General features: G+C 39.8%; 1 protein-coding gene across 2 annotated transcripts in view; it reads left to right on the forward strand.

Moving 5' to 3' along the window:
• Positions 1 to 27,565, forward strand: part of bmp2k (BMP2 inducible kinase) — a 56,109-nt gene that overhangs the window by 17,328 nt on the left and 11,216 nt on the right. Inside the window, exons 2-15 of one of the 2 annotated variants that reach the window (XM_023414424.2) lie at positions 2,222 to 2,340; positions 3,863 to 3,968; positions 4,932 to 5,074; positions 7,596 to 7,717; positions 9,862 to 9,943; positions 12,502 to 12,634; positions 13,077 to 13,180; positions 13,267 to 13,346; positions 13,655 to 13,803; positions 14,220 to 14,464; positions 14,589 to 14,750; positions 16,538 to 16,809; positions 17,673 to 17,842; positions 18,153 to 18,272. In XM_023414424.2, coding sequence (XP_023270192.1) covers positions 2,222 to 2,340; positions 3,863 to 3,968; positions 4,932 to 5,074; positions 7,596 to 7,717; positions 9,862 to 9,943; positions 12,502 to 12,634; positions 13,077 to 13,180; positions 13,267 to 13,346; positions 13,655 to 13,803; positions 14,220 to 14,464; positions 14,589 to 14,750; positions 16,538 to 16,809; positions 17,673 to 17,842; positions 18,153 to 18,272 — 2,007 coding nt within the window. The remainder of the gene's footprint in view (positions 1 to 2,221; positions 2,341 to 3,862; positions 3,969 to 4,931; positions 5,075 to 7,595; positions 7,718 to 9,861; positions 9,944 to 12,501; positions 12,635 to 13,076; positions 13,181 to 13,266; positions 13,347 to 13,654; positions 13,804 to 14,219; positions 14,465 to 14,588; positions 14,751 to 16,537; positions 16,810 to 17,672; positions 17,843 to 18,152; positions 18,273 to 27,565) is intronic. The other variant, XM_023414425.2, reaches the window with a different exon arrangement.

The raw sequence follows: 27,565 nt of genomic DNA on the forward strand, positions 1-27,565 counted from the left end.
TTAGATGTCATGTTAGGCTATTTAGCCTATCATATTGTTTTATTGTACAAAAAAGTGGTATCAGTAAAAAACGTGGGCTTTTTTAAAATTCAAATTTTTTTTATCTTGTTTTATTCGTTTTAAGAATCCGTTTTGATCTGTTCTAAATATGTGACTGTTTATGCTGAGGTTTGTTTTATAATTATTTTCTGCAACGCAAATCCAGACTCAGACTTGCGTACACGAGCTTAGACCTGATGTGAGATCTGATCGTAGCTTCCGCTCACGTCCAAATTGATAAATGCCGAAGCTTGCGTGGAAATGGTCGTACGCACGATTTTCTGCCGTACGTTCGTTTGATAAATGAGGGCCAATGTACGCTATGACAAAATTTCTTCACAACATTAGTCAGGTCAGACGTAGGTGTAACTGCAACTTGACTGGTTGGCGGAGTTTGTTCTAGTTTTTATTGTTTGTCTAATGTCTATATGCAGCTAACTCTGACCTTAGGACTGTCAGCAGCAGAGGTGCTAATCTAACATCTCTGTGACTTTTGATGCAACTTATCCAAAGGATGTTTTTTGAAATGAGGTAAAACACTAGATAAGACGGAATATACTGCACTACATCCAGTCAGAATGTGCTGTCACTTTGGTGGTTCGTGGTGGTTTCTCATTTATACTATCGAGTGCTCTTCCTTGCTTTAGTATGACTTGCAGCTCTGCTGTTGCAAGCGGCCTTTTGTCTCGTTAGCTGCCTGTTTATTCCTCTGTGCTGCAAAATGGCATCAATCACCCCATCTAATCTGATAATGTGTGCCACAGTAACTCACACTGTTGTGACAACATACAAGCAAACACTATGCTTCAGTTTGTTTATGTTTACCTGAATTTACCTGACTTTCAGGTCCGCTGTCTTCTATTTACTGTTCCCATGGGAACACAGATTTAACCTGCATGAATTATTTGTACTTGGGTTTTTTTTTGTGTTGCACTGTCCCCACATTTGTTTAAAAGTAGCTTTGATGGACTCTTCAATGACGGCTTTTGTGCCCGCTGGTCACTTTCACCTCCCTCCCCTCCTGCTCGTACCCAATCCAAATCCACGCTGTTTTTCAGATGACCTAAGGTGACTTGTAAGGGAACAAGCATGCCATTGTAGATCTCTTCTTTCTCCTCTCTGGTCGGTGGACTTTGATGCCCACCACTCAGTGACTCAGTGAACCCCGTCTAATGAGACGCAGTCCTTTCACCCAGAGATGCACACAGGACAGTGACAACAGCTACTGGCACCCAGCTAAACACCTTGGTCTCTGTCAACACGGTCTACTCCTGCAGTGTTTTCGGAAACTATTCAGACCCCTTCAGTGTTTTCACATTTTGTTATGTTGCAGTCTGAAGTTAAAATAAAAAAAATAAATACTTTTCCTCATTAATCTACACACAATACCCTATAATGACAAAGTGAAAACAAATATTTCTCTTGATCAACTTTGAGATGTTTCTACACTTGAATTATTATTATTTTTATTTTTAGAAAACAGCTGCAACATAACGAAATGTGAAAAATATTGAATGAGTAACAGCAGAACTCCACTCACCCGTGGCAATTTCAGCTTCATATTTCATTGTTGTAAAACCTTTTTCATTTTAAAAAGCAAATTGCTTCATTCACTCCAGGATTAGACCAGTTGGAGTTTGGCCAGTGCAAACTAAATGAGCTCAGACTACTTGTCCATGAAAATGGATGGTAGTTAGCTGCTGTTAAAATATCAGCTTTTGGAGACCCTTAATAAATCTTTGATAACACTTTATTTGTTGATTTTTCGTCATTGGTTTTTAAAAGATCTGCACTTGCGTACACTGAGCAGCACAACTGGACATGAAACTGGGCAGGAAATATTTATTCATGGGATCTCAACAGATATCTTTGTGGCAAAATAAGATGTTTGGGAGGAAGATGAAACTAACCACGTGCATGTAAAGAAATGATTTATTGGCTGTGTGGATCTTAACCCTGAAATGTCTTTGCAGTTGCTGCTGTCATGAAATAATATGAGCCGAGGTTTATTTTTCATGCGAGGCAAAGAGGCAAATCTAGCAATTGTCAATTAGAAGCTTCTCCCACATAGTCCGCCTCTGTCTGAACCCTCATAACCATTACCCTATAAAATAATTTCCGTGTATGAGAAGAGTGAAGATTGCTGATGTAATGCTAACTTGTCATCTTTTGGTTTTTCCAGGAGGGTTCTCAGTGGTGTTTCTGGCTCGAACGCACAGCGGCGTCCGCTGCGCTCTCAAAAGGATGTACGTCAACAACGTCCCAGACCTGAATGTCTATAAGAGGGAGATCACTATCATGGTGAGAGCACCATCACAGTACACGCTGAAAGTTAGAGACGTTATCTCTCATCTAAGCTGAAGTCTTCCTGTTTATCTTTATTTTTAAGAGAGCTTTCATTTTGAATATGCTCACCGCACGTTAGTTTTCATTTACTCTATTATATTCCACCGTTCAGTTGCAGGGTCAAACTAATGCTTGGGTTTAGCTGCATTTCCTTCCAGTTATCTCTTGAATGGAGAACAAACTCTTAATTTGAACTTGAAGACTCTCCGTTTTCAGGTATTTAACTTAAGCACATAATTCCACTGAGCCCTCATGAAGACACGTGCTCTCATAAAACTAGATGCATATAATATCCTCATTCCATCTGCCTAACCCATCCTGTTTTCCAGCATTCCCAGTCTGGCAGGAGCAAAAATCTTTTTGGCTGTGTGCTGAGTGACATTGTATTAATGCACCTGGCCCACTGACAAATACGTTTGATCTATCAGTTATATATTCTCATTTATTCTGTAACCTACCAGACATATAGGACTTGCACAACAGCAGATGTCTCGTCTTGACCGTTTGACCCCAGTGTGTCAGTGAACAGCTCATTCTGAGCTGTTTGGCCAGCTTTGTGTGTGTCTGTTGACTGCTTCATCTGCTGGAACAATGTGTAATACTCACCCACACAGTCCCATACACACACAGCTGACCTTAAACATCGACAGTTCTGGCCTTTTGGGACGTTGCCTTAGGTGTGTCGCTTTCCACAGCACACAGCAGTCTTCTGGTCTCGTGCTGTGTTTCAACAACCAACGACCACAAACACTTTAATCCAGTGAATCAATCAAGTTAAGAAAGATTAGTGGAGTTAAGAGATCAGCATGGCGTAAGAACATGAAAGAATACAAAACGCATTCTTGCCACACAGTAGCTTGACTGCAAAGCTGAGGCTGGACTGAGTTCAGCTGGATGTTGAACTGCTTGGGATGTCTTCTCTAAGGATGTAATCACCAGCAGTTTTTCTTTTGTGAGCGTTTGATTATTTGGATGTGGTTTTCACAGATTTACGCTGCTATCTTTATTCTTTCTGGTGGACTGCAACTTTTATGCAATGTTTAACTCCTCTAACATGACTGACTGTTCTGTCCGCTTTAATGCAGTTTACATCTGTTGTTGATTTTACAACTTAAAAAGACATGACAGAAACAGTAGAGCTTTATTCAGGGCCGCAGTTTTTAATGCTGCTTTTTAAATTGTACTTTCAGTAGAAACTTGTCACTGCTGAACAAATACAGCAGAAACAACATGACAAGTCCAAACAGGAACACTCGTCAACATTTACTGAAATGGGCAATAGTGCATTTAAGCAATCCATGTATGTACTTTGTATTTGTGCTTTGTGTAGTGGGACCTATGTCCTCAACAATTACATTCTGAGATTCACAGCTTCTATCTTCTTTAGTGGGGTCTTCCTTTCTTCCCGTTTAGTACATTTTTGAATTCTTTGTGTCTTTCTGTCCTGATCACTCCCATCTTTTCATGCCATTTGCAGAAGGAGCTGTCAGGCCATAAGAACATAGTCAACTACTTGGACTCCACAATCAGTGCGGTGTCGGACAGCGTCTGGGAGGTCCTGATCCTCATGGAGTATTGTAAAGGTGTGGCCTCTTTGTTTTTAAAATACACACATGACATGACCACCATGTGTCAGATTCATTAAGGTTGTGTTGTTTCTGATGTAATATTTGTGACTGCTGATTGTTACTTGGGTCAGGCTTTGTTAGGATTACTGGGACATTTTTTCATATTTTTTTTCTTGCAAATTTGAGTTTTTTCTTTCATTTTTTCATTGCCTTTTTGGAAGTTACAGCAACGCCTGCCAAAAAAGAAGCCAACTTTATTTTGTGCACATTGATTAATAGATCAATTCTAGCATTCACCAGCTATTTACATTTAGTTTATGAGGTTAATAGTCAAAGTCGCTCATGAACAAAAGTCTGTTATTTAGTATTTTAACATATCTACTAGTTAATGCTGTGTTACTGCCCCTGTCCTCTATGTGGCCTCTCTATTGATCTCGGCTGCTCGCTGGCTCAGCTTGTCTTTTTTGGAAGGTTATTTTGAGAGGTTTTGCCCTCATTGGACAAGTTTATATGCAAACATTACTCTGGTTACTGAGAATAATCAGATTGTTAGGTGAAGCCATTACATGACTATGTGTTTAATTTATGTTAACATTTTTGACTTAATTTTCTGGTATATGTTATTCCTGAAACATTATGCTGCGTGTGAGCTAAAAGCAGAAGAAAACTATCATGTACTCAAACAACATGGCATTTCCTTTTTTTCCAATGTTCGTGGCCTGTTGTTAAGGTTACACAAACTATAGCCTTGGCTAACTTACAGTGATGATAGCAAAAGACTAAAGCATTTAGATACTGTGTACGATATATTGAATCTTAATCAGGTCGTGTCCAACCTGAGGGCGTGAATATAAACACACTTGCACAAGATAACTGAGAGGGTCAAAACACCAAACATGTTGGCTGATGTTGGTTTCCCAGCCTGAACTGATGAGGTGTGTCGAGTCCTTAATCTGTCCTTCCACCTCTCTCCTGCAGCGGGTCAGGTGGTGAAGCAGATGAACCAGCGGTTGAACGTGGGCTTCAGTGAGGCTGAGGTCCTTCACATCTTCTGTGACACCTGTGAGGCCGTGGCCCGTCTGCACCAATGCAAGACGCCCGTCATCCACAGAGACCTAAAGGTGACGGGAAGCTTCCTCTCTTTCTTTCCTCCCTCTATCGTTCCTCTGTTTGTTGGATGGATCATTTTTTTTTTGGTTATGAAGTGTCAGAAATGGCCCATCACAATTCCTGACAGCCTGTGACAGCTTCAGATTGCTTGTTTTTTCAGGCCAGCAGTTTGAGACCCAGAGACTTTCAATTTACAGAGACATTTAACAGAGAAGCACCAAGTCCTCACCTTTCAGAAGCTGCTACCAAAGACTTTGAGATATTTCTGGTTAATAAATGACCGAAATCATTTATTGCCGTCAAATAATCTGCTGAGTGACTAATCAAATAAGTGTTTAGGCATTAAGTTTAACCCTTGACAAAAAATATCAGTAAATGCAACCCCCTAAAGTGATTCCCTCAAGGAAAACACTAAAACCAATTTACTGACCTACTCTGAGTTCCTCTGTCCAATATGACAGTAGCTTGTAGATGTTAGTCTGACAGGGCAATGTTGTTGCCACACTCGCTGTCCTTAAACACCCAGCAGGTCTGAAAAGGTCTTGGAAAAAGCAAAAAAACAAATACTCCTGGAAGCAAGAGCAGGCATATAATGAGAGGTTAAAGAAAAGTGTGTCACCTACAAACTTCCTCAACAGAAACAAAAAGAAAAGATGTCTGAAAATCCCCCTAAGTGTTTGGAAATACAGTTCTGTTTGTGCAGTGCACCTCACTTCAGAACTTGTCAAAGATGTCAACAACATCAAAAGGAGGAACTTGTGGATTTGCACATTTGTCTATTACCAGCAGTAACGGCGCATGGCTGGTTTTGTTTTCACCTTGTGAGTCAATGTGTGTGTGCGCTTGTGTGTGTGTGTGTGTGTGTGTGTGTGTGTGCGCGTGTGTCATCCTTGCATACTGTGGTGCTGGAGACACCTACTGTAGCAGGAACCAGCACAGAGGAGGTTTTGAGAGAACATAGGTGTGGTAGAACGTCAGCGTGTTAACATGCGTCGCTGCTGGTGTGATCTCGTTGCAGGATGGCCTCTAGTTAAAGTTGACGTCAGATGTTTATAAAGTTAAGTGATTAATCTGCTTGGTCAGCAGAAAAAAGAATACTTGGGTTTCACTTCACTACTTGTTCTAACTCCTCTGCTTCCTCTTGTGCTCCCCCACTTCCTTTGCCAGCTTGTTCTTATTTCCTCCCCTTCCTCTCGGCTGATACCCCCCTGGTCTTCGCTCATCCACCTCCTTTTCCTCTTTCTCCCACACCTCCTGCTGCCAGAGCGCCCGGCTTACTCTTTGAACAGGCAACTGTAGCTGGTTCATCTTGTAATTCCTCACTAGCTTTTAGCCAACTTGATTTTTAGAGTAGATTTTCAAATTAAGGGTGGCTACGAGCCAGCATTACCCTCATTTTGGAGGCCGGTGGTAATTTCCCACCCTAGTTGAATTCTCCTCAGTGCCCCCATCTGTGGGCTGCTGTACTCTGTCCAGTTGGACAAACCTCTAAACAGAGCGGTTCCTTCAGCTCCACAGGCCTGTCCTCTGTTCACTGTCTATCTGTTCAGCCTACATGGCTTACATAACATCGCAGGGACACAAAAGACCATGGAGTCCCAGTCACGCATCGCCAGGGAAAGTGAGAGTGCAAAAAAAGCCCCTTAACCCTGAGCCGTCAACAGTATTGAGACAGTCTCTGTTGCTTTCATTAGTTCACTTTTCCCTTGGACAGTTGACAAATCTTCTCCTCTATCTTCTTTTTGGTTTCTTCTGTTTCACATCTCTTACAAATTACTTTACTGGCTTTCTTTCTTACATTTTGCATCTTATGACCTTGTTGCACTTTTGTTTTCCCTCCTTGTGTCTTTGTTTTCTGTCTCTTTGTTCTTCTTTTTTTTGCTACTTGTTTCCCATCTTTCAGTCATTACTCACATCCTTCTTTGCTGGTTTTATGTTTTTACTCAAGCTTGAAATCTCCCTGCTGTACCCCTATAATAAAAGCGTTAACTGAAAACCATGGCCTGAAAACCCGAAAACGAAATGCATCTGATAACATACAAATAAGAAACAGATCTCTCTTTAGACTGACTTGTTATTTTGAAGAGATTTCCCTTCTGTCTCTCAGGCCACAGAACAGTTGTGTTGAGACTCCTGTGGCAGAATTACTGTAATGAGGGCTTGTCTCACTACTCTATCATTGTGTATTAAATCAGTTCTGTGTGTGGGTGTGGGATTTGTGAGTTTTTACAAGCAACATTATCCACTAATTGTCATCCATGCCCATAATGACGCAATTGGAGATGAGCTTCGGCTTGTTGGTTGGTCGTCTGTCAGTCACAAAGTTGGTCGGTCACAGTTTTTGATGAAAATTTTGAATGATGTCTTTCAATCGCGACCGCAGCTTTTGCTAAACTGTGCAGGATGCAGAGTTTTCATAGGGGCCATTGTCAGACCAGTTCTGCACATCAAATTTAGAGCAAAATGCATAAATGGCAGCAGCCCTTTTACTTTTCATTAAAAATCTAAAACCTTTGTCTGTTCCTTCACCAGGTTGAAAACATCCTGCTGAATGACCAGGGAAATTATGTGCTGTGTGACTTTGGAAGTGCCACTCACAAGGTTTTACTGCCACATAAAGATGGAGTTACTGCTGTGGAGGACGAGATTAAGAAGTAAGTGGTTTTATTTTTTTCATGTTATTCATGCCACTAGTTGATTAAGTTATAATATTGACCTGCTTCTGTGTTCTGGCTCCTGGAACATTATTTTTTCACTTGTCAAAGTGGTGTTTAAAGTTGGCACTGTCGTGTAAGTCCACTGCCAAAAATGACCAGTGTGTGTGTGTCTGTTCGCACCAGAGGAACCATATGGAGAAACTGAGAAACTTTATCTGCATTTTAACTGCAGGAACATGCTTTCTAAAGGTTTAGCTCTTGCCCCCCAACTCCTGAGATAGTATTGAGATAGTAGATGGCTTAGGATCCGTCAAAGCAGATTTTACACTAACACAAGCTACTGACTAGTCAAACTAATGCATCTAGATTACAACAACAAGATTTGTGGGGTGGGAATTTCTTGCAATGTTATTGATGGTTTTAACTGAGTTGCAAAGCAGATTTCCCAACCAGTCCAGAAAAGTGAGGCAACAATAGAGACATAATGAAAGAAAGAATTATTAATTATGCCTAACCTTATTTTCTGACGGTTTTAATGCAGTTACATTCAAAGACTGAAGAATAGGTAGGAAACATAAAAAAAACCCTTCAACTTCTCTGTTGTTTTCAGTCCTTTCCTGACTCTCTACATCTCCTTTCCAGCATTAATTCTAACGTCACATCAACACAAAATAGTAAATTATTCAGGATTCTACAACTCTATGCTTTGTGCCATAATTGTGTCATAAACGAAGGTTTTGCCTTGTAATAATGTATTGGTTGTGTGTGCCTCAACTTCACGCTCCTTTGAATTTGGTGGGAACACAAACGGGAAAGCACAAAATAGATTTATAGTCCAATTTAGTTGCCGGCTCTCCACAGTGTCCCGGACTGTTCAGTCAAGAGGAGCCATAACTAGGAGATGTGGTTGAGGTTACCTGTATCTTAACATTCACACCCAGCTCGTTCCACTGTAAAGCCGGCAGAATACTCCTTACCAAACCAAATTTAGCATGATGCCAGACTGCTGTTAAAAAAGGTGTTCCACACAACCTGCTGCAATTCTGGCTCTGTTTATTTGTGTCTGCAAAGCAGAAGAATAAGCTTGTAAGTCACATTGGGAGCAGATCAGAATACCTCAGCTCTACCATCGCCTCACATAACTCTATGCAAGTAAACCATAAATAAACTTGCTGCTGCAAACTGCTGCTGATCCAATGCAGATGATGGTGTACGAACCTTTATTGTCACACCACCTTTACAATGGCTGTGCGGTGTGTTTGTATTCTATTTGCGTAGTGCCAAATCAGAGCAGGCGGCTCAGATCTGGTCTGTCAACTTTCCCACATTTACAGCGGCAATAAAGGACAATGTGTGGCGCTTATCAGCAGTATATGACCGTGTGTAAACTCTCCTCCTCCATGACAGCGGTGATATAGAAACCATCCGGCCTCTGAACCGTGGTGACTTCATATTTTCATAACTCAGCTGACTTTATTCCAAACACAACCAGCTGCTTTGATCATTATCAGAATGACTGAAAGGGAAGCAAAATGAAATGTTTGGCTCCCCCCCTGTTACTTTGAAAGATGAACTAGGCAACCGTTGCTGGCAGATTCTGGTCATTTTTCTTTCTGTGCCTCAGTAACAGGAAGCACACATTGCGTCATCAAAGAAACGTGTGCTCAGCAGTCATGAAGGAAACCAGTAACCTTTACTACAGCAAAAGTAACAAAACCAAAATGCAAAAATACTCCACTACATGTAAAAGTGGTAGAAGAAATATGGTGGAGCATTTAGCAGCTGAAGAGCCAGGTATTTCCCTTAGGTAGAGTAAACAGTGAATAATGGTCTTACATTTGTTAGGTGGCTGGAAAGATAACTGCTGTTTCTGTAATGTTTGCTAACAAGTTTGTCATGTTTTATTTGTCATGATTTTAAAAGGTGAAGGTAGTGGCCAAAAAAATCAGTTATTGCACTAGGGTTAAAATACATTATTTTCCTTTTTAAAATGTGATAAAGAAACATTAAAAGTACCTCACAATTGTGCTCAAACCTGCATAAATACACTCGACTGTGTATTTAGTGACCCTGCTCTGCTGGTGCTTAGTCACGTGACCATCGAGCAGCCATTGACTGCTTCTTGTTGCTGTATGTCACAGGTACACGACCCTGTCATATCGGGCTCCGGAGATGATTAACTTGTACGCAGGGAAAGCCATCACCACTAAAGCTGATATATGGGTAAGATACTACTTTGCATTTGTGAACTGTGTTTGTGTTTGTGTTTGTGTTTGTGTTTGTGTGTGTGTGTGTGTGTGTGTGTGTGTGTGTGTGTGTGTGTGTGTGTTAGTTATGCACCCTGCAGGGCTGGTTTGTCCTGGCAGTGTCCTGGGCGTCATTCTGCCCCGACGGGTTCCTCAGCTCTCTCGCTCTCCCTTGCTCTCTCGCTCTGTGTCTCTCTTCCTGGCTCGCCCTGGGCTATTTGCCTCCACCAGCTCTCCAACAGTGTTTTTCCCTCATAAAACATTGAGCAACATCATTCACAACAAAGCCAGGGCTCCATCTCATCCTCTTCCTCCCTCCCCGCTGCCTCTCCTCTTCTATTTTCTCCACGTTTTGAGATAATTAGGCTCACTTGAGGACCTCGATAAGCTCGTGTGAAACGGGCCTCGGCTGATTTGAAGGTGCGAGGCAGAGAGGCGAGAAGAAGGGCTTGGACAGCAGCCATTTTGAGGAGTGGTGTAAATTGATGCACTCCAAACCCAGGGAGGTAAAACGGCCACCATAGAAAGATGTAGCTGTTGATGGGACACACCCCTGCGTATAAAAGTTTGCACTCTGCTTGGACGTTTTCATGTTCGGTCATTTTACATCTGTGACTCACGATCACTGCTGTGATGTTTTTACTGTGAAGTATAATGTAAAATGTATATAAACAACAACAGCACTGCAGGGATCAGGCAGCATAATATAATCTAATTGTGATAATTGTGGCTCAGGTTAATTGTCTATCTGCCAGCCAACAACTATAGCTTTTGCAAATATTTTAATGCTCCTGCCACTTTGGATTCATTTATCAGTCTGCACTTATAGTTATGTGCATGTATACATTTGCAAATTATCATACAGAAGCTTTTAGTAGGCCTCTGGGTGTAGGATGACAGCTACTGGGACATAGAACAACAAAAAGCACCTACTTCCTTTCAGCAACCCCCCTGTGTTTTCACTTCCCGTTCTATGTTTAGCCACGTGTTTGAAAATGCTGTTTTATACATTGTGCCTTGCACAAATGTCATATGCATTTATTCATGCGTTTTGGGGGTTTGCAGGCGGATGTGCTGTCTGACTCGGATTAGGAGTTTAATATCAGACTGGATTAGCTTGTTGAGCAGAGAACTGTGAAGAATATCTGTCTTCAGATTAGAGCGCTTAAAGGAAAACATTCCCTAAATGCTGTGGCTAATTCCAAAGTCTCTTTCATCTCCAAATGCATCATCAGCAAAAAAGATGCCTGAGCCAAATATAGCGCCAACTGAATATAAGATTCGGGAGCAGAGCACTTTTGCATGTGGATTTGTTTGGACAGTCATATTGCCCAGGGAGCAGACTCCGGGCCTGTTTTTTAAGAGCCGCTTTTTAGCCGGTGAGATAAGGAACATTAATTCTTTGCTAAGCAGTCCTGTGCAGCTCAGTTGGTGCCAGGGTCAGGACTTCACTTCCCCCTAGAACAAACTGTACCTGACACATTAAGTGACCTATAGTTGTCTGTAATAATCAGCCACAACATTAAAACAGGCAGCTGGTTTAATGTGCTGTATTTTTTTTTTAGTTAGTCGAGCTATGAAGCCATGGAAAATGATTTAAACTACAAAATATGTTTTACATCACATAACTGATGGTTCATAACTGAAATAGGAAGTCGTTGTTATGATACAATCCACAGTCTTCGCCTCATCTGTGAGTAGTCATAATGTTTTGACTCATCGGTGCATAGAGAGAGTGAAACTTAAAATTTGATTTTGGATTGTTTTTTTCTTCTTCCTTGATTCGAAACAAGTTAAACAATAAATTAGAAACCATTAGTAGTAATTCAGCAAACGTAGTTAAAATTGTGCAGTAGTGGGGGCGTCGAGTGGCGCCCCATATGTAGAGGCTACAGTCCTCGCTGCAGTCGGCCCCGGTTCGAATCCCGCATCGGACGGCCCTTTACTGCATGTTGTTCCCCCTCTCTCTGCCTCCCCATTTCCTGTCTCTCTTTACTGTGCTATCATAAATGCATAAAAAGCCCCAAAAAATATACTTAAAAAAAAAAATAGTTCAGTAGTGGCTGCATCCTCATAGTCTCAAGGTAGTGAGGGAAGTACCTGAAGTTCTCACCCCGGTCTTCTTGTAGTTTCTCTTTTTCAGTGTGTATCTTTTCAACTGTTGCATATTTACCAGAGCTGAATAGCGAAACTTGATTCTTTTTCAGCTCCAAACATCATCACATGCACCAACTATCAACAACTATCATGCATTTGAAATTGGCATCAAATGCAAATAGATTCATAATCTTTCGTACTCTGTTGATCAGATATTTACTTTTGAATCATTACCGGTTTAAACCTGTATCATATTTAAGCAATGACATGTTCTAAATTCTCAAAGAAAGAAATTGAAAAAAGTATATGGGGCAGTATGATGAGGTATCTAAACCTGCGTATCGTGTTGGCGCAGGCATTGAAAATTTGAAGCGATACTCACCACTGAAAGTCACTGGGTTCAGGTGTTTTTCAAGACTGTTTCTTTTTTCTCCACAGGCACTTGGATGCTTGTTGTACAAGCTGTGTTTCTTCGCACTTCCATTTGGGGAGAGTCAAGTTGCCATATGTGATGGAACCTTTATTGTTCCAGATAACTCCAAATTCTCCTTCAAGTTGCACTGCTTAATCAGTAAGTCGGGGCAGTTTAACACAGATTGACGATGTCAGAATGTGTAGTTTAATCATTACTACCTCACAATCACTGTTTTAGTGAATCAGACAATTGTAAAAGGCGTGTTTTTGAGTTGCAAAGCTTTCTTCTTTTGACTTTTGTGTCTGCAAAACAGTTTGTCTTTGAATGTGTTCGACATACATCTGGGCATATACTGGAACTTGCATTTACACAGCTCAGCCTGTTTGAACCAGTCATGGACTGTCAGTCATGGCAGCCTTGTTTGCTTTCAAGCTCTTTCACTTCCCTAAATGTATGCTGTGGTGGAGCTTCCTTTTTTAATTGTTTGACCAACAGCTCCACCAAGTGGCAAAAGAGAGAAGATGCACATTAACTGCAATAAATCATCTAGTGTTGTTTTGCACAGCATGCTGTATAAAATGACCTCTGTCTGTTCCAGGATATATGCTCGAACCCGACCAGGAGAAGAGACCAGACATTTACCAAGTGTCCTACTTTGCCTTCAAGTTAGCTGGAAAAGACTGTCCAGTGCCAAATCTCTTTGTAAGTCACCGGAACGAAGCAATCAGCGTGGCTTCATCCTTTGCAGTCATTTTCTTGTTAACATAATTCTCCTGCTCTTTTTCCAGAGCTCTCCCATCCCTACGTCGCTCCCAGAGCCTCTAACGGCCAGTGAGGTCGCTGCTAAGAAAAGCATGACAAAAGCCAGGTACTGCTGAGTTTTCTCATCTTAATTTTTCTTTATGATGTACAAACTAGTACTGGTAATAAATTGATATGATGATAACTTGTATAGAATAGAACATAAGAGAAAACTCAAGGTTGATGATTATAATTTTCAAGCTTTAAAAAAATATTCTTCTTCAGGCTAATGAAAAGGAATAAATTAAAAGCCAAACAACACATCAGACATCGGGTTCGCACAAAGTGCAAACGTACACCTTGGCATTGAGGGACACAGTTCATTGGAATCGGTCAAAGAAAATCAAACCGCAACTTTTGATTCCCTCCCTCCAGGATAACAGACTCTGTCGGCCCTACGGAAACATCAATAGCTCCCAGACAGAGGCCAAAGGCAGCAAACAGCAACGTCCTGCCCCTCGCCAACACCGTCACCCCTGTCAAGATGACCATGCCTTCAGCACCCGTCAGCAACGGCCAGAAAGGTTTGCTGAGCATGAGTGACACTGATATTTTACATCTGAGGAAGTTTCCATTGTGCTGCAGCTGCGTTCTTATTGCTACACAAAAAGAAAATAAAACTTAAAACTGAGAAATTACACAGTGTACATGACTGTACATGAATCCATAAAACATGAAGATACAGTGTGTTCGTTTGGAGAAAACCAAATGCTAAATTTGCCTGAAGGTCTTGTAACTTTTGACAAAGACTTTAGATGGTACTTTCAGAAAACTCCCACCCTACTCAAAAACATAATTAATCACTCACATTTAAGTGTTATCCCTTGTACATTTTTTTGGATGTGTCAAAGGCTTACAGTTTTACAGTTTACTCTTCTAGGTGTCTGTGTTGATGTGATGTTCAAAGTAATAAATCCATCCCTTCATCTTGACCACTCAGCTCCCACCCCTGGCTCAGGGCCGCCGTCCATGCAGCCCCAGCCTAGCAGTCAGCAGCACCGAGTCCTGCAGCAGCTACAGCCTGGCGACCTGCGTCTACAGCAGCTGCAACAACAACAACAACAACAACAACAACAACAACAACAACAACAACATCATCATCATCATCATCAACAACAACAACAACAACAACAACAAGCAGTGCAGCAACAACATGCAAATGCACAGCAACTCCAATACCTCCAGGTACATCCAACACAAACATATACAAATCAAAGTCACTGCTCAACAGCTTTTTCTGGCCGTTGATTTCTGGAGCTGGCATCAGAGGAAATGTTGAGATTTTTAATCTCTTCACAACCCTCCTCAGTACCAACAGGCTGTGCAGCAGTCTCTCCAGCTTCAGCAGCAGCAGGCCCTGCTCCAGCAGCAACAGCAGATGATGATGCAGCCGATGTACCAGCAGCAGGTTGCACAGGCCCAGGCTCAGGCTCAGGCCCAGGCTCAGGCTCAGGCTCAGTACGCAGCCATGGTGAGTTCTGTCACAGGTCTGAATCTGGTACCAAACCTGTCAAGGCTGGAGATTGATTTTCTATCTGTGCTAAAATGGAAACCCAACAAAATGAATATACTTTTGTTAGCGTTCAAGCCATTGAAGCATTCGAAGGTTGCTCGTATCTCAAAATCATGACAGAATCTCAGAACAGAAGATTTTATCCAAAACTGCAATAAATAGTTTGAGCAAATGACGGCGAAACACATGGAGACGCAGCGTGAAACACCACAGAGCTGAATTTTTCATTTAATGTCAGAATGGCCTAAAATTGCTCTCTCTGTTCCAAACACTGGCAGCCAGTCCGCTTCAGTCGAATCGCTCCACGTCTGTGCCAAGCAGCATTGGAAGCAGACGCTCAAACTTCCTACTGACTCTGTCCAAATATTCAAAAAACTAGTATTTACACAGCTACTGAATCAAACACACAAACACAGGTCCTCCAAATGCACACTGTTAGGGCGGCGCAATTTTTAGTCTCGTTTCCCACCGAACGCGTACCATCTGTTTTATTTCAGAGGCAATCTGGTCTGAGCGAAGCCACGAGGGGATCGAACAGAGGGTGAAATCGAGCAGTTTCCTCTGCGTTGCATCCTGACATATGAAGCAGTTCACAGACAGGACAAGAGAGCACCTCTCATAATTACTGTTCTTATTCCCAAGAAACCTGCTGAACGTTTAAAAAGCAGCATTTCCTCAGTGAACTTCAACCTGCGCCTTGTTTTCATGACAAAGCTTTGCTAAGCGACGGCAAATTTGTCATATGGTTTAATAACAGAACATCAACTTTATCGGTACAGTTCGTTAAAAGCACAACAGTAATGTGCTTTCTTTTAAAAGAACATGGAATAAAGTGGTAGAAGATGGAGCAACAACAACAGATTTAGTGACTGATAACTTGAGACTCATTTAATCTTTAGAGAATTCACATAAAAAGTCCTTGTTATATTCAGAGACCTGCATGGTGCTTCTGGTATAGTCCCAAGCTAAAACAAACCAGTGATGATGGGTTTTTAAATGAGAGAGATCTTTATGACTTCTCGAATGGAGAAGGGGCCTCATTTTTTTTGTTTCTTGTTGGGAAAATAGGGAGTTTTTTTGCTGACATGTTATCTAGAACAGCTAACATACAGTACTGTGCAAATGTTTTAAGGCACTAAAAGTAAAGTGAGGATGCTTTCAATGATAATTCCATGAACAGTTTTTCTTTATCAGTAAACAGGAAGCAGAAAAATCCTAAATCAAATCTAATATTTGTTTTCAGATTCAGACCTCCCTTTGCCTTTTAATACAGCACCAGTTCTCCTCTGTGGATTCAGTCTGTCTCAGTGTCAGACCATCTGTTGCCAGGAGCCCTTGTTCTTGTCACTGAAGATACTGTAGTTCTCCATGACTCTGGCTGTGTGTTCGAGCTCGTTGTCCTGCTGCAGAAGGGATTCGCAGACGTGCCTAAAACTTTTGCTCAGTACTTTGTGTGAAACCTGTGTTTTTCTCAAAATGGCACAAAAAGTAGCTTCAAACTTGTCAGCCAATGTGTTAGGTGATCCTTGTTGCATTTGGAAGTTCGTTTGTTCAGTTTTGTGTCCTACGTGCTGTTTGACTTTCATTCCCTCATCCCTCCCCTCCACTGTGTCCCCAGCTTTCCAAATCCAGAACTGGTTTCTAACAACATTTCATCATCTTGTTGCCGTCATTGTGCGCCATGAAATCAAAGGTCCGTCCCTCATTCCCTCCCCCCTCTTCTCCCTCTCTTCCGTCCCTAACAGCTGCACCAGTACCAACAGGCTTTTGTCCAGCAACAACAACAACAACAACAACAACAACAGCAGCAGCAGCAGCATCACCACCAACATCATCAACAACATCAGCAGCAGCCGCATCATCCCACTCAGCAGCCTCTCCCCTATATGTCCTCCCCTCTTGAGTTCCAGATCCCCCTGGGTTCCTTTAACACGACCACACCCACTGCTGGGACTGGAGCAGGAACTGTCCAGATGGGGGGGCTATCACCCGTGGATCCCTCGTACACTAACCCCAGGTGACTACCCCTGAACTTATCGTGTTAGTTCGAAGGTGACTCGTTAAAAATGAAACCAGATCCAAGTATTGGTATTATGTTGGATCCTGTTCTTTACTGGTCAGCAGTGTTAAACATATCAATGGATCTTCAACATAAAACTAAATAATGGTGAATTGAACATTGTCACAGCATACTCAGGTTTTAAATAAGTTACTGTCAAACCAGATGTCAAAATACGGTGAAAATATTTCTTTTCAAATACCACCATTTTCTTGTTATAAGGTGACAAAACCCCACTGAAGTTTTACATTTTGTCAAAACTCTTTGCACATTTTCCACATACTGGAAATTCTCTGGCGCATTCAGTGACATTTCGTGGCTTTTTTTTTGTTTTGTTTTTTTTGTTTGGCTTTTTAGTTTATTAAGTAAGTTTGGTTTCTAAATCATGGAGTCAATTAACCTGGGTTTGTAATTGTGATACCTATTTCAAGATTCCATTTTTTTTATCTCTTATTTCTCTCTTATGTAATAAACTTTAACTTCGTAACAGCTGTCTTTACTGATGTTTTTATTATTTAAAACAAAGACAGGAACATAATATAAAAGCAAATTTGAGCAAAGAAAATCTGTGTTTATTTGCATGGTGCCAAAGTGACAGAAAAAAGTATTAAAATCTCCACTTTTATCACTTTGTATTAATTTAGATTTGTCTGTCTGAACCTTTGTTTCCTGGACAAACCTCCTCGACCCCGGAGCAGAAAATCTCTTGACCGTCTGGGTTTTTATTTTAAGTATAACGTAGTCTCTTCCTTGTGACAAAGTTGTGTGCAGCGGGGAAAATCCTAAATGTAACGTGGTGTTTTATTGTCCTCCCTCCACAGTAGGAACCCTCTTCTTGCCTCAGACGGGATCACCCCGCCCTCTCAGAGCTGCAACAGCACAGTCAGTAACCCCCCCGACATGTCGGGCTGGAACCCTTTCGGAGAGGACAACTTCTCCAAGTTGACTGAGGAGGAGCTGATCGACCGGGAGTTTGACATGCTCAGAGCAAGCAAGTGACCTGTTTACTCTTTTCTTTACTTCATCATTTACTGCTCAAAACAGTTTTACACAAGATGCTCCTTCAAATAAATAAAGAGATTTACTTTTCCCCTTATGTCCACCAGTGAGGTTATATTATCAGCAGTGTTCAGTGTCAGCGCTTTGTCTGTTTTAGTCGGTGCTCAGTGGAATTTCTACAAAAGAAAATTGCAGATTTAACAACATGTAAAGATATTCTATTGGTAAAGTACCAAACTTAGAGATAACATGAATGGAGGATTGCATTTAAGTATCGTCTCTCTGTGACCTTCTACCTACAGACAAGCCAGTGGAGAGAACAGCCAGTGTGGAAACGGACCGATCGCAGCCAGCTGCCTCCACCCCCAAGCCCCTCCCACCAGAGGACCTGTTCGGCTCAGTCCCGTTTTTGGCCAGCGCAGGCAAGTCTTAGAGGAGTCTCTACCATGAGGACCCAACACTGTGGAGCCACCTGCCCCCACCCCCTCCCCCTCTGCTTTCACCTGACCTCCAGTCAGGAGCTCCTTTGCCACACAGACCCCACAGTGGGGCTTTATAAACCAATGATCAGTCAGATTTTTTCGTTTTTGTTTCCCATCGTCAGTCAGCAGATTAGATGTGCTTCTGTTGTAAGTATAAAATATAATGAAAGGTGCTCTTCTGTGACTAAAGTAGGAAGAAATGCAGGTATTGCAGGTGCAACAGTGAAGTGGTCGGGAAAAAAAACAAAAAAACATGCCGAATTCACTGCAATCAGCTTTGGCTTGTTACACTGGGTTTGGTCGTGATCACTTCAACTGCCCTGTGGTAACAAACCTTTATGCAAGTGAGCTGGAAGAAGTGTTTGAGTCTCCTACAGCTCCCTGGGGTGGAGTACGACACTAACTCTGCCGGGGTTTGGGGTTACATTCCCTGTAGAGATCAAATGGCTTGAGCAAGGTACTAAAACACAGAGGTCTCACTACGCAGGCTATAGAAGTATACACTCATGGTGAGGCACAGATTTCGTTTTCTTTTTTTTCTTTTCTTTCTTTTTTTTTCAGTGTATAAAAAAATGAAGCTACAAAAACTTCATACTCACTGTGTCCGACCAGGAACACAGGTGGATAAAATGGTTTAGTTCCATTGGCACTAAAAAGCAATATGAACACAACGAGGCCGAAGTCAAAACGCGTAAGTGTAAAGAACATGAAACGTGGCTGGTACTAATGAGGGCTGAGTGATGTTAGAATTTCACCATTTACACAGCAGTTGTCCCTCGCTGGTTCAAACCGTTAATACACAGGCGATCTAATTAAAAACCACGGCTGTCATGAATCATCAGCGTACAGTTTCTCATGACTTTTTGTTGCTATATTTATATTTTCCTTTCATTGTAGAGGTCAGAGGTTAATTAGTGGATGTAGCCTTTGGTATCAGTTTGTGATCCTGCAGTAATTATTTCTCATCTCATCTAACAACCTGTTACTCAGACGCTTTAATGATCCAGCTCCATGTTGTACAAACAGAGCTGTGATTTCTCTGATATCCAATAACCCTGACCCTCCCTCCTCAGGCTCGTTCAGTAGCTTTTAAGTCATTCGTAGTCATCAATCAATTAGTCCTCATTAATTTGGTTAAAAATATATAAACATGATGTCACACACATTCAGTGACTGATGAATACTACTTTAATCCAAACATCATCGCTCAGCCCTGGTACTGATAAACCCCACCTGGGGTAAAACAGACAACACTTGAACTTCCAAAGTTGTGGCTCTTTGCCATTGTTTACATAAAAAAAAAAAAAAAAACACAGCTAACTCTCTTCGGCCATTTTAACTGCAATGCAAGGATTCCTCACAAATCGCAAAACTGTCGCAATGAAGCCTCAAATGTTCTTGTGTGGACTGTGCACTTTACCGCGGAGGCCGATGTTAACACCCTCTCTAATACAACCTGATAATTAGTTCTCATTCGGCTTAACCAAACCCGTTGGCCTGCATGTGGTTTAACCCCCGACACAGATCCTAGCCTGGGTAAAACAATGTGAATATCAAAGTGCAGTATTTCTACATATATTTACATCGGTGGCAGCAATAAGCTTCTGTGCCTCTGTGCTCTTCCTGCTCCTTAAATGTGAATTGGTTACTGTTTTGATAGGCAGTTTAGAAACGCTGTTTGTAACTCAGAATATATTTAATGATAAACAGTATCAACGCTAAAGCGCTTAGATATTTTCTAGAGGACAGCAAGAGTTTGATTTTCTTTTTTTTTCTTTCTACAGTAAATTCATCTCGTGTCCTTAAACATGCAGGCTTAATGCAAGTCCAGTGGCTACAGTCTAGAGTAGAGTCAGACAAGATAATGATGCAATATAACCCTCTAAGCACTTGAATGTAAGTGTGGAAATATTTTATTGTCTTCACTTGTTCCTTAACAAATATATAAAACTTTATCTGAATTGAAATTGGATCAAAGGAGAAACCAAAAAAAGAAAGAAAAAAGCAACCAAACAGACTGAAGGGACTCTTTTTTTTTTTTTTGTACCGAATCTAAAACCCAGAGAGGTCAAATAACCCCACTTTGTTGGGGCTGGGTCTCATTCCAACAGGCTGGCATGAAAAAATTTATAATTAATTTTGGATCAGCCTCTTAGCTTCTTGTGTTTGTGCCATCAGTGTGTCAGTTTGTTGTTTCAGTTACAGGTGATTTACTGGTTTTATTAATATCCCATAAAGTGCAAACACACTGCCAGCAACTTACAAAACACTAGTGTAAAGCAGTCAGAGTCAGGTTGTGTTTTCTCCACTTGTGTCTCTGTGTCCTGATTTGGATTAGCTTTGGTTTCAGCACCAGTGCTCCATCAGCTGTTTACGTTTTACTTCCAATAACAGCAAGTTTCTCAAAGGCAGAGCTACTCTTACAGGGAGCAGTAGTTTCAGAATTTAAACCTGTCTGTAAACTACTGAAGGGTCCAAGACGGCGAGCAGTTCAGAGAGAAATGTTGGGGAAATGTTAAGTTCCTCTGACAGCTGATGTAGAGCTTTAATGACATTTAGGACAAGATTCTCACAGTTAAACATCAAATTACACAGAATACACTGCCAGTGCCATTTTTCAATAAAATAAGAATAAAAAATTTGGGCAGAAGCTTATTTGGCCACAGCTTCATCTGTTCTTGCATTTACATCGTTGCTCTGTGACTTCGACATTGATCAAGATTTTGTTCAAGATGGTGTTAGACCTCGCATTGAGGGTCAAGCAGGAGATTCCTGTTACTGCAGCTCACTTGGTTCTGTGGACAGAGATCCTCTCTGTGGCTTCACCCACTGAGGGTTAACTCGGCCGGGGCGGAGCCGCTCTGCCCCTGAGCAGGTTCCAGGTTAAAGCCCCTAACGATGGAATTGAACAAAGTCTGACTTTGGTGACTCCCTGTGGTTGTGTCAGACGCCACCAAAATCTACAGCTAGCACAGCGAGCACGCAGGCCAGGACAGACGGTATGAAGTTGCTGGTGGTGCGAGTGCACATTTTGATTCAACTCATTCAACTTTTTTTTTTTATTTTTTATTTATACTATCGGCTCCTTTTTCCATGGAAGTCGCTTGGGTTTCCATTTGTAGATACAAAGTGCCTTTGTGTCACATGTTTATTTACCTAACCAACGAAGCTGACAGAGCTTTTTTTCCCCCACAGTGATTGCAAAAGAGTTGCATTAGCTGAAGAATTAATGATATTGAATGGAACTGAGCAGCAGTTCTCTTTTCCTCAACTCTCAAAGGAAAAAAATTAAAGCCAGTTTGCAGGTAAATGAGCGTTAAATTTTATTCTTCACCTTTTCAGGAAACCAGCTCACAGTCAGAGGTCTGACTTGAGAGAGTGTGTGGGCTGGGAAAATCCTGCTTAACAAGTTATTCTCCTGTCTTGTATATTATATTCAGACATAATATAGATCAGCTTGATAGGGCTTTCATGAGAACTGACACAACTTGGTGCTCTAAACCATGTTTAGAGTTCACTGTTGTTCTTGTTTTAAGATGAACCCACGTGGCTGATGGCACATTCTGTAGTGTAAATGTTTGTGTTGAGAGGAACGCTCGACGAGAGCGTTCTGGTGACGTCTGTCAAAATGGTGAACATTTAGATTTTTTAATTTTTTATTAATTGAATCCATACAATCCTAAAGGGCTGTATGTTTGTTAATCCTCACCGTGCTGCTGTTATCCCGCCTTAGAGCAGCATGTGAGAGTGACCCATCTTAATCGTCCATGCAGACATGAATCACACACATTGTTGTATTTACACTTTAGCTGAAGGTAAGTTTAAAGATTACAGTTAATGTGGCCTGATGGCTCCGTTCCACCTCATGTCTCCGCTCATGTCACTGCTTGCTTTTATTGGACCTTTTGTGAAAAACAAAAAAAAAACTATGCTTCATTTCAGTTTAATGTTTTGTTTTTTATTATTATTATTATTATTTGAGTTTCATTTTTCATTCAGTAAGACAGCCATACTCAGAAACATCTTGTTCATGTGTATTGGTGGATGATAGTTTTGGAAAGGTGAACCATCAAAGCCAAGAAAAAGAAAGTGAAAGGGATGACCAGAGCCATTAACTGCACTTTATTTTCCTTTCTTTTTTTCTTTTCTTTTTCTTTTTAAAGTGCGAGGAAACACGAAATATTATCATCCCAGGCTTTGTGGGACAAACAAGCAAACGTACACATTGAATATGTTGTTATATATTGTTTACATCTGCAAGTTTTCTGTGCTCCCCTCCCCCTCTCTGTCTCGGGGTTTCCCCCTTTCTACACATTTTTTTTTTTTATTTTATTTTTTTGTCAGCTTCACATCCTGTCGAGGGATTAGAGGCCCCAGATCACTAAAAGTTTGGGAACTTTTTATTTGAATTAATTCTCAGTAGACGTGTTGAAAAAATGTCACAGCTCTTCAGTTTTAGTCGTAGTAGATATCAGCAGCTCCTGGTACCTCTCCCGCAGAACGAATACAACCTATAGATCAATAAGTTGTCTTATACATATCTTGTTTTTTGCAGCAGACTATGTAAAAGGTCCTGTATCATACTGTGAGTGTGAATGTATTTCTTTATAGAATGTTACTGATAAATAAAAAACATTCAAAATCAGCATTCACTTTGGTTCCTTTTTTATAGCTCTTTAAAGTATGGGAAAGTTTAGCGTCTTCTCCACCACTACACCACGAGCAAGATGTTCCTGATGTTAACATGGCTGTCTTTACTGTGAGCTCTCAAACCCGTTTATCACAGAGTCAGAACAAAATGTTAATGCGCAGTGATGATGACGGACAGGTGTGTGACACATTAAAAACATCAGCAGCTTACTCTGCGAGACTGTTCGTGTTAAACGCTGATGATAAACGACTTCACTGTGATACATTTACGTTTGAACTTTTTTCTGTCTAAATTTGATTTTTTTTTTCCTCCTCTTCCTCCAAATACATTTTAAAAAGGTCCAGTTATAGGTGTCATGACCTTATTTTGATGACTTAAATTTCCTCATGTTTATCCAATTGTACACTTCATTGTTTCCTTCTGTCTATAGTATCATTTCTGTATGCAACACATGCTCAGTTAATGAAGCTTCAACTCAAGTAGAAGCATCAGAATTTTCATTAAATCAGCAAGTACACTTAAAATTCATACCCAAAAAAATACCCATCAGGCCATGAAATGCATGTATTTCAACAAAGGATTGAAGTTAAATATGTAATTTACAGCCTCATTTTGTAACTGAATTGCCCTAAATGATAATCACATTAAACAGCTGTAGGGCTGAAGAATATGCAAAAAAAGGTCATATTGCATAATTAGTTGAAATGGTCATTTTTGAATTTCATTTTCACTGAAAAACATAAAAATGATGTGATTTTTGTTGGGTCTTGTATCAAACAAGGTGGTTCCTTTTACATCTGGAGAATATCATTTGTAGGCTGTTGCACCACAATGCTTCATTTATGTTTGTTCTGACACATTTTACCTTTATTCAAAACTTTAAGATCCTCTTAATCAGATATTACACTTATTGCGATTTAAATACTATTTTGATGAATTGTTCATCCCTCATCAGCTGTTATTTGATTAATTTAATATACAGCAGCTTGTACAATATAGTATCAGTCCTCTCACTTTATGATTCACCGTACAGAGACGTGAGAAAGTGTTGAAATATTTTTCTCTTTCACCAAACATGTTGTGAAACAGTCACATCCTCTGACCTTGATCTTTCTTCTGCTTTACTTATTGATATTCAATCCATCCAATCCTGTTATTCGGAGATTTAGCATGCAAAAGCCATAATAACAAACTATCTGGACCCTTTTTATATTATATTTTTATATTTTAAGTATTCTTCTTAAAATGACTGAGGTCATTTTCATCATCCTTTAACTGTGTGACACTTAATTATTCCTCCTCAAAGACTCTATGAATCCTCCTCTGTCAAAGTGGGAAGACATTAACCTCAATCTGGAAAATTACTAAAGTGATAATGAGATTCTCCCTCATAGAAACTGAAGCTGAATCAGCAGTTTAAAGGATTCAAACCCGGTGCCGTTGTGATTAGGAAAAGTGTTAAACTGATTTATTTGACAAAATAAAAATTCCTAAAGTGTTATATCTTAAAATGGCTACAATGATTACAGTGAATTCTTGCATTAGGGAAGCTAGAACCAGGAAACATTTTGCATTTTCTGCTTGATTAATGACTTAAACAATTAAATATCCAAACATGTGGATTGATTTTTCAGCACACTCATTAATTCGAGCCTCACTGGAAGCTTTGTCCTCCCAGAATTTCCATTTTAATCATCAGGACTGGTTTTCACATAGTAAAATGTACAGTCAGTCTTCTCAGCAGCTTCATCAAATCGATCTGGGTGCAGTTATAGTTGCTGCATGAGGAAGAAGGCGTCCCTAAGCTCCTGCTCCGCTGTCAGACATTTCTAAGAGATTTAAAATTTTATCTTCCATCAGACAAGTGAACAATCTCGTGCATGTTTCCACACCTTATTTGAACCTTTTAAGAGATCAGACTCAGCCTGCAATCCTTCAACTAATCTGTGTCAGTCTGACATCTTCTCTCATGACTAAAGATGTTTCTATTGTTTCAGTCCTAGAGGTGAACATGATAAGAAGTTATAATCTGGGTTGTGTTGGCTTGTGTGAACAGATGCAGAGCACCTCATGTTTGCTGCGTTATTGTATTTTATCTTTTATCTTTTATTGCTGCCTTGTTTCATCTATCAGCAACAAAGCTTTTGGCTTATCTGTCATCACGTCCTGCCAGTTTGGATGATTCAAGTCGTGGAGAGGTTTCCAATTTCATGTTCACAGCAGGGGGCCCTTTCTCTGCTTTCTAATGTAGAACTTCCACTAATAGGGAACAATAAATTGGCTCATTGTACATGGCACAACTTATTTTCAATATAATTGGAGACTATCCCCTTGCTAATTAGACTAATTTCTAAGTTTCCATTATGCAAGTCGTATACTATGACATTTTATACGTTACTATACTATGACATTTTATGCCATACTATACTATAACATTTTTTACCTTACTATACTATGACTTTTTATACCTTAACATACTACAGCGTTTTAAACCTTGCTATACTATGACTGTTTTATACTTTACTATACTATGACGTTTTATACCTTACTATACTATGAATTTTTATATCTTACTAGTTTGTGTTTTCTGCGTTACTGTATTTGATCTTTTATTGCTTCCTTGTTTCATCTGGCTTATCTGTCATCACGTCCTGCCAGTTTGGATGATTCAAGTTGTGGAGAGGTTTCCATTTTCATGTTCACAGCAGGGGGCCCTTTCTCTGCTTTCTAATGTAGAACTTCCACTAATAAGGAACAATAAATTGGCTCTTTGTGCATGGCACAAGTTATTTTCAAAATAATTGGAGACTATCCACTTGCTAATTAGACTGATTTCTAAGTTGCCATTATGCAAGTCATATACTATGATGTTTTTATACCTTACTATACTATTTTGTTTGATGCCTGACTATACTATGACATTTTCATGACGTTTTATGCCATACTATACAATGACGTTTTTTGGCAATTTTCTGCCATACTATTCGTTGATGTTTCTTGGTATTTTTATGCCTAATTATATTATTTTGTCTCGTTCCTTGGCGTACTATGACGTTTTTATGACCTTTTATGCCTTAATATACTATAATGAATTATTGGCATTTCATGCCATACTATACTAAGATCTTTTTTGGCATTTTCATGCCTTACTATACTATCTCGTTTGATGCCTGTCCATACTATGACATTTTTATGACCTTTTATGCCTTAATATACAATGATATATTTTTGACGTTTTTTGGCATTTTTCTGACATACTATTCCTCGATGTTTTTTGGTATTTTTCTGCCTTATTATATTATTTTGTATCATGCCTTGGAGTACTCTGACGTTTTTATGACCTTTTATGCCTTAATATAGTATGATGTATTTTTGACTTTTTTGGCCATACTATACTATGACGTTTTTTTGGCATTTTTCTGCTATGATATACTTTCACGTTTTTGGCATTTTTATGCCTAATTATATTATTTTGTCACATGCCTTGCTGTACTACGACGTTTTTATGACCTTTCATGCCTTAATATAGTATGATGTATTTTTGCCGTTTTATGCCATACTATACTATGACGTTTTTTGGCATTTTTCTGCCTAATTATACTATGTTGTTTGATGCCTGACCATACTACGACGTTTTTATGACCTTTCATGCCTTAATATAGTATGATGTATTTTTGACTTTTTTTTGCCATACTATACTATGACGTTTTTTTGGCATTTTTCTGCTATAATATACTTTCATGTTTTTGGCATTTTTATGCCTAATTATATTATTTTTTCACATGCCTTGCTGTACTATGACGTTTTTATGACCTTTTATGCCTTAATATAGTATGATGTATTTTTGACTTTTTTTGCCATACTATACTATGACGTTTTTTGGCATTTTTATGTCATATTATAAAAATTTTTTTTGGCATTTTTATGCCTTACTATACTATCTCGTTTGATGCCTGACTATCCAATGACATTTTTATGACATTTTATGCCTTAATATACTATGATGTTTTTTTGACGTTTTCTGCCATACTATACTATGACGTTTTTTTGGCATTTTTCTGTCATATTATACTAAGACGTTTTTTGGCATTTTTATGCCTTACTATACTATCTTGTTTGATGCCTGTCCATACTATGACATTTTTATGACCTTTTATGCCTTAATATACAATGATATATTTTTGATGTTCTATTTCATACTATACTATGACGTTTTTTTGGCATTTTTCTGCTATAATATACTTTCACGTTTTTTTGCATTTTTATGCCTAATTATATTATTTTGACACATGCCTTGCTTTACTACGACGTTTTTATGACCTTTCATGCCTTAATATAGTATGATGTATTTTTGCCGTTTTATGCCATACTATACTATGACGTTTTTTGGCATTTTTCTGCCTAACTATACTATGGCATTTTTCTACCATACCATACTTTGATGTTATATGACCTTTTATGCCTTAATATAGTATGTTATTTCGTCTCATGCTTTACCATAATATGATGTTTTTATGACATTTTATTTCTTAATATACTATGATGTATTTTTGACGTTTTATGCCATACTATGACGTTTTTT

The sequence above is a fragment of the Seriola lalandi genome, unplaced genomic scaffold (genome assembly GCF_002814215.2).
Source record: "Seriola lalandi dorsalis isolate HSWRI2012SDOR001 ecotype SW California unplaced genomic scaffold, Sedor1 jcf7180002054524, whole genome shotgun sequence".
NCBI classification, from domain to species: domain Eukaryota; kingdom Metazoa; phylum Chordata; class Actinopteri; order Carangiformes; family Carangidae; genus Seriola; species Seriola lalandi.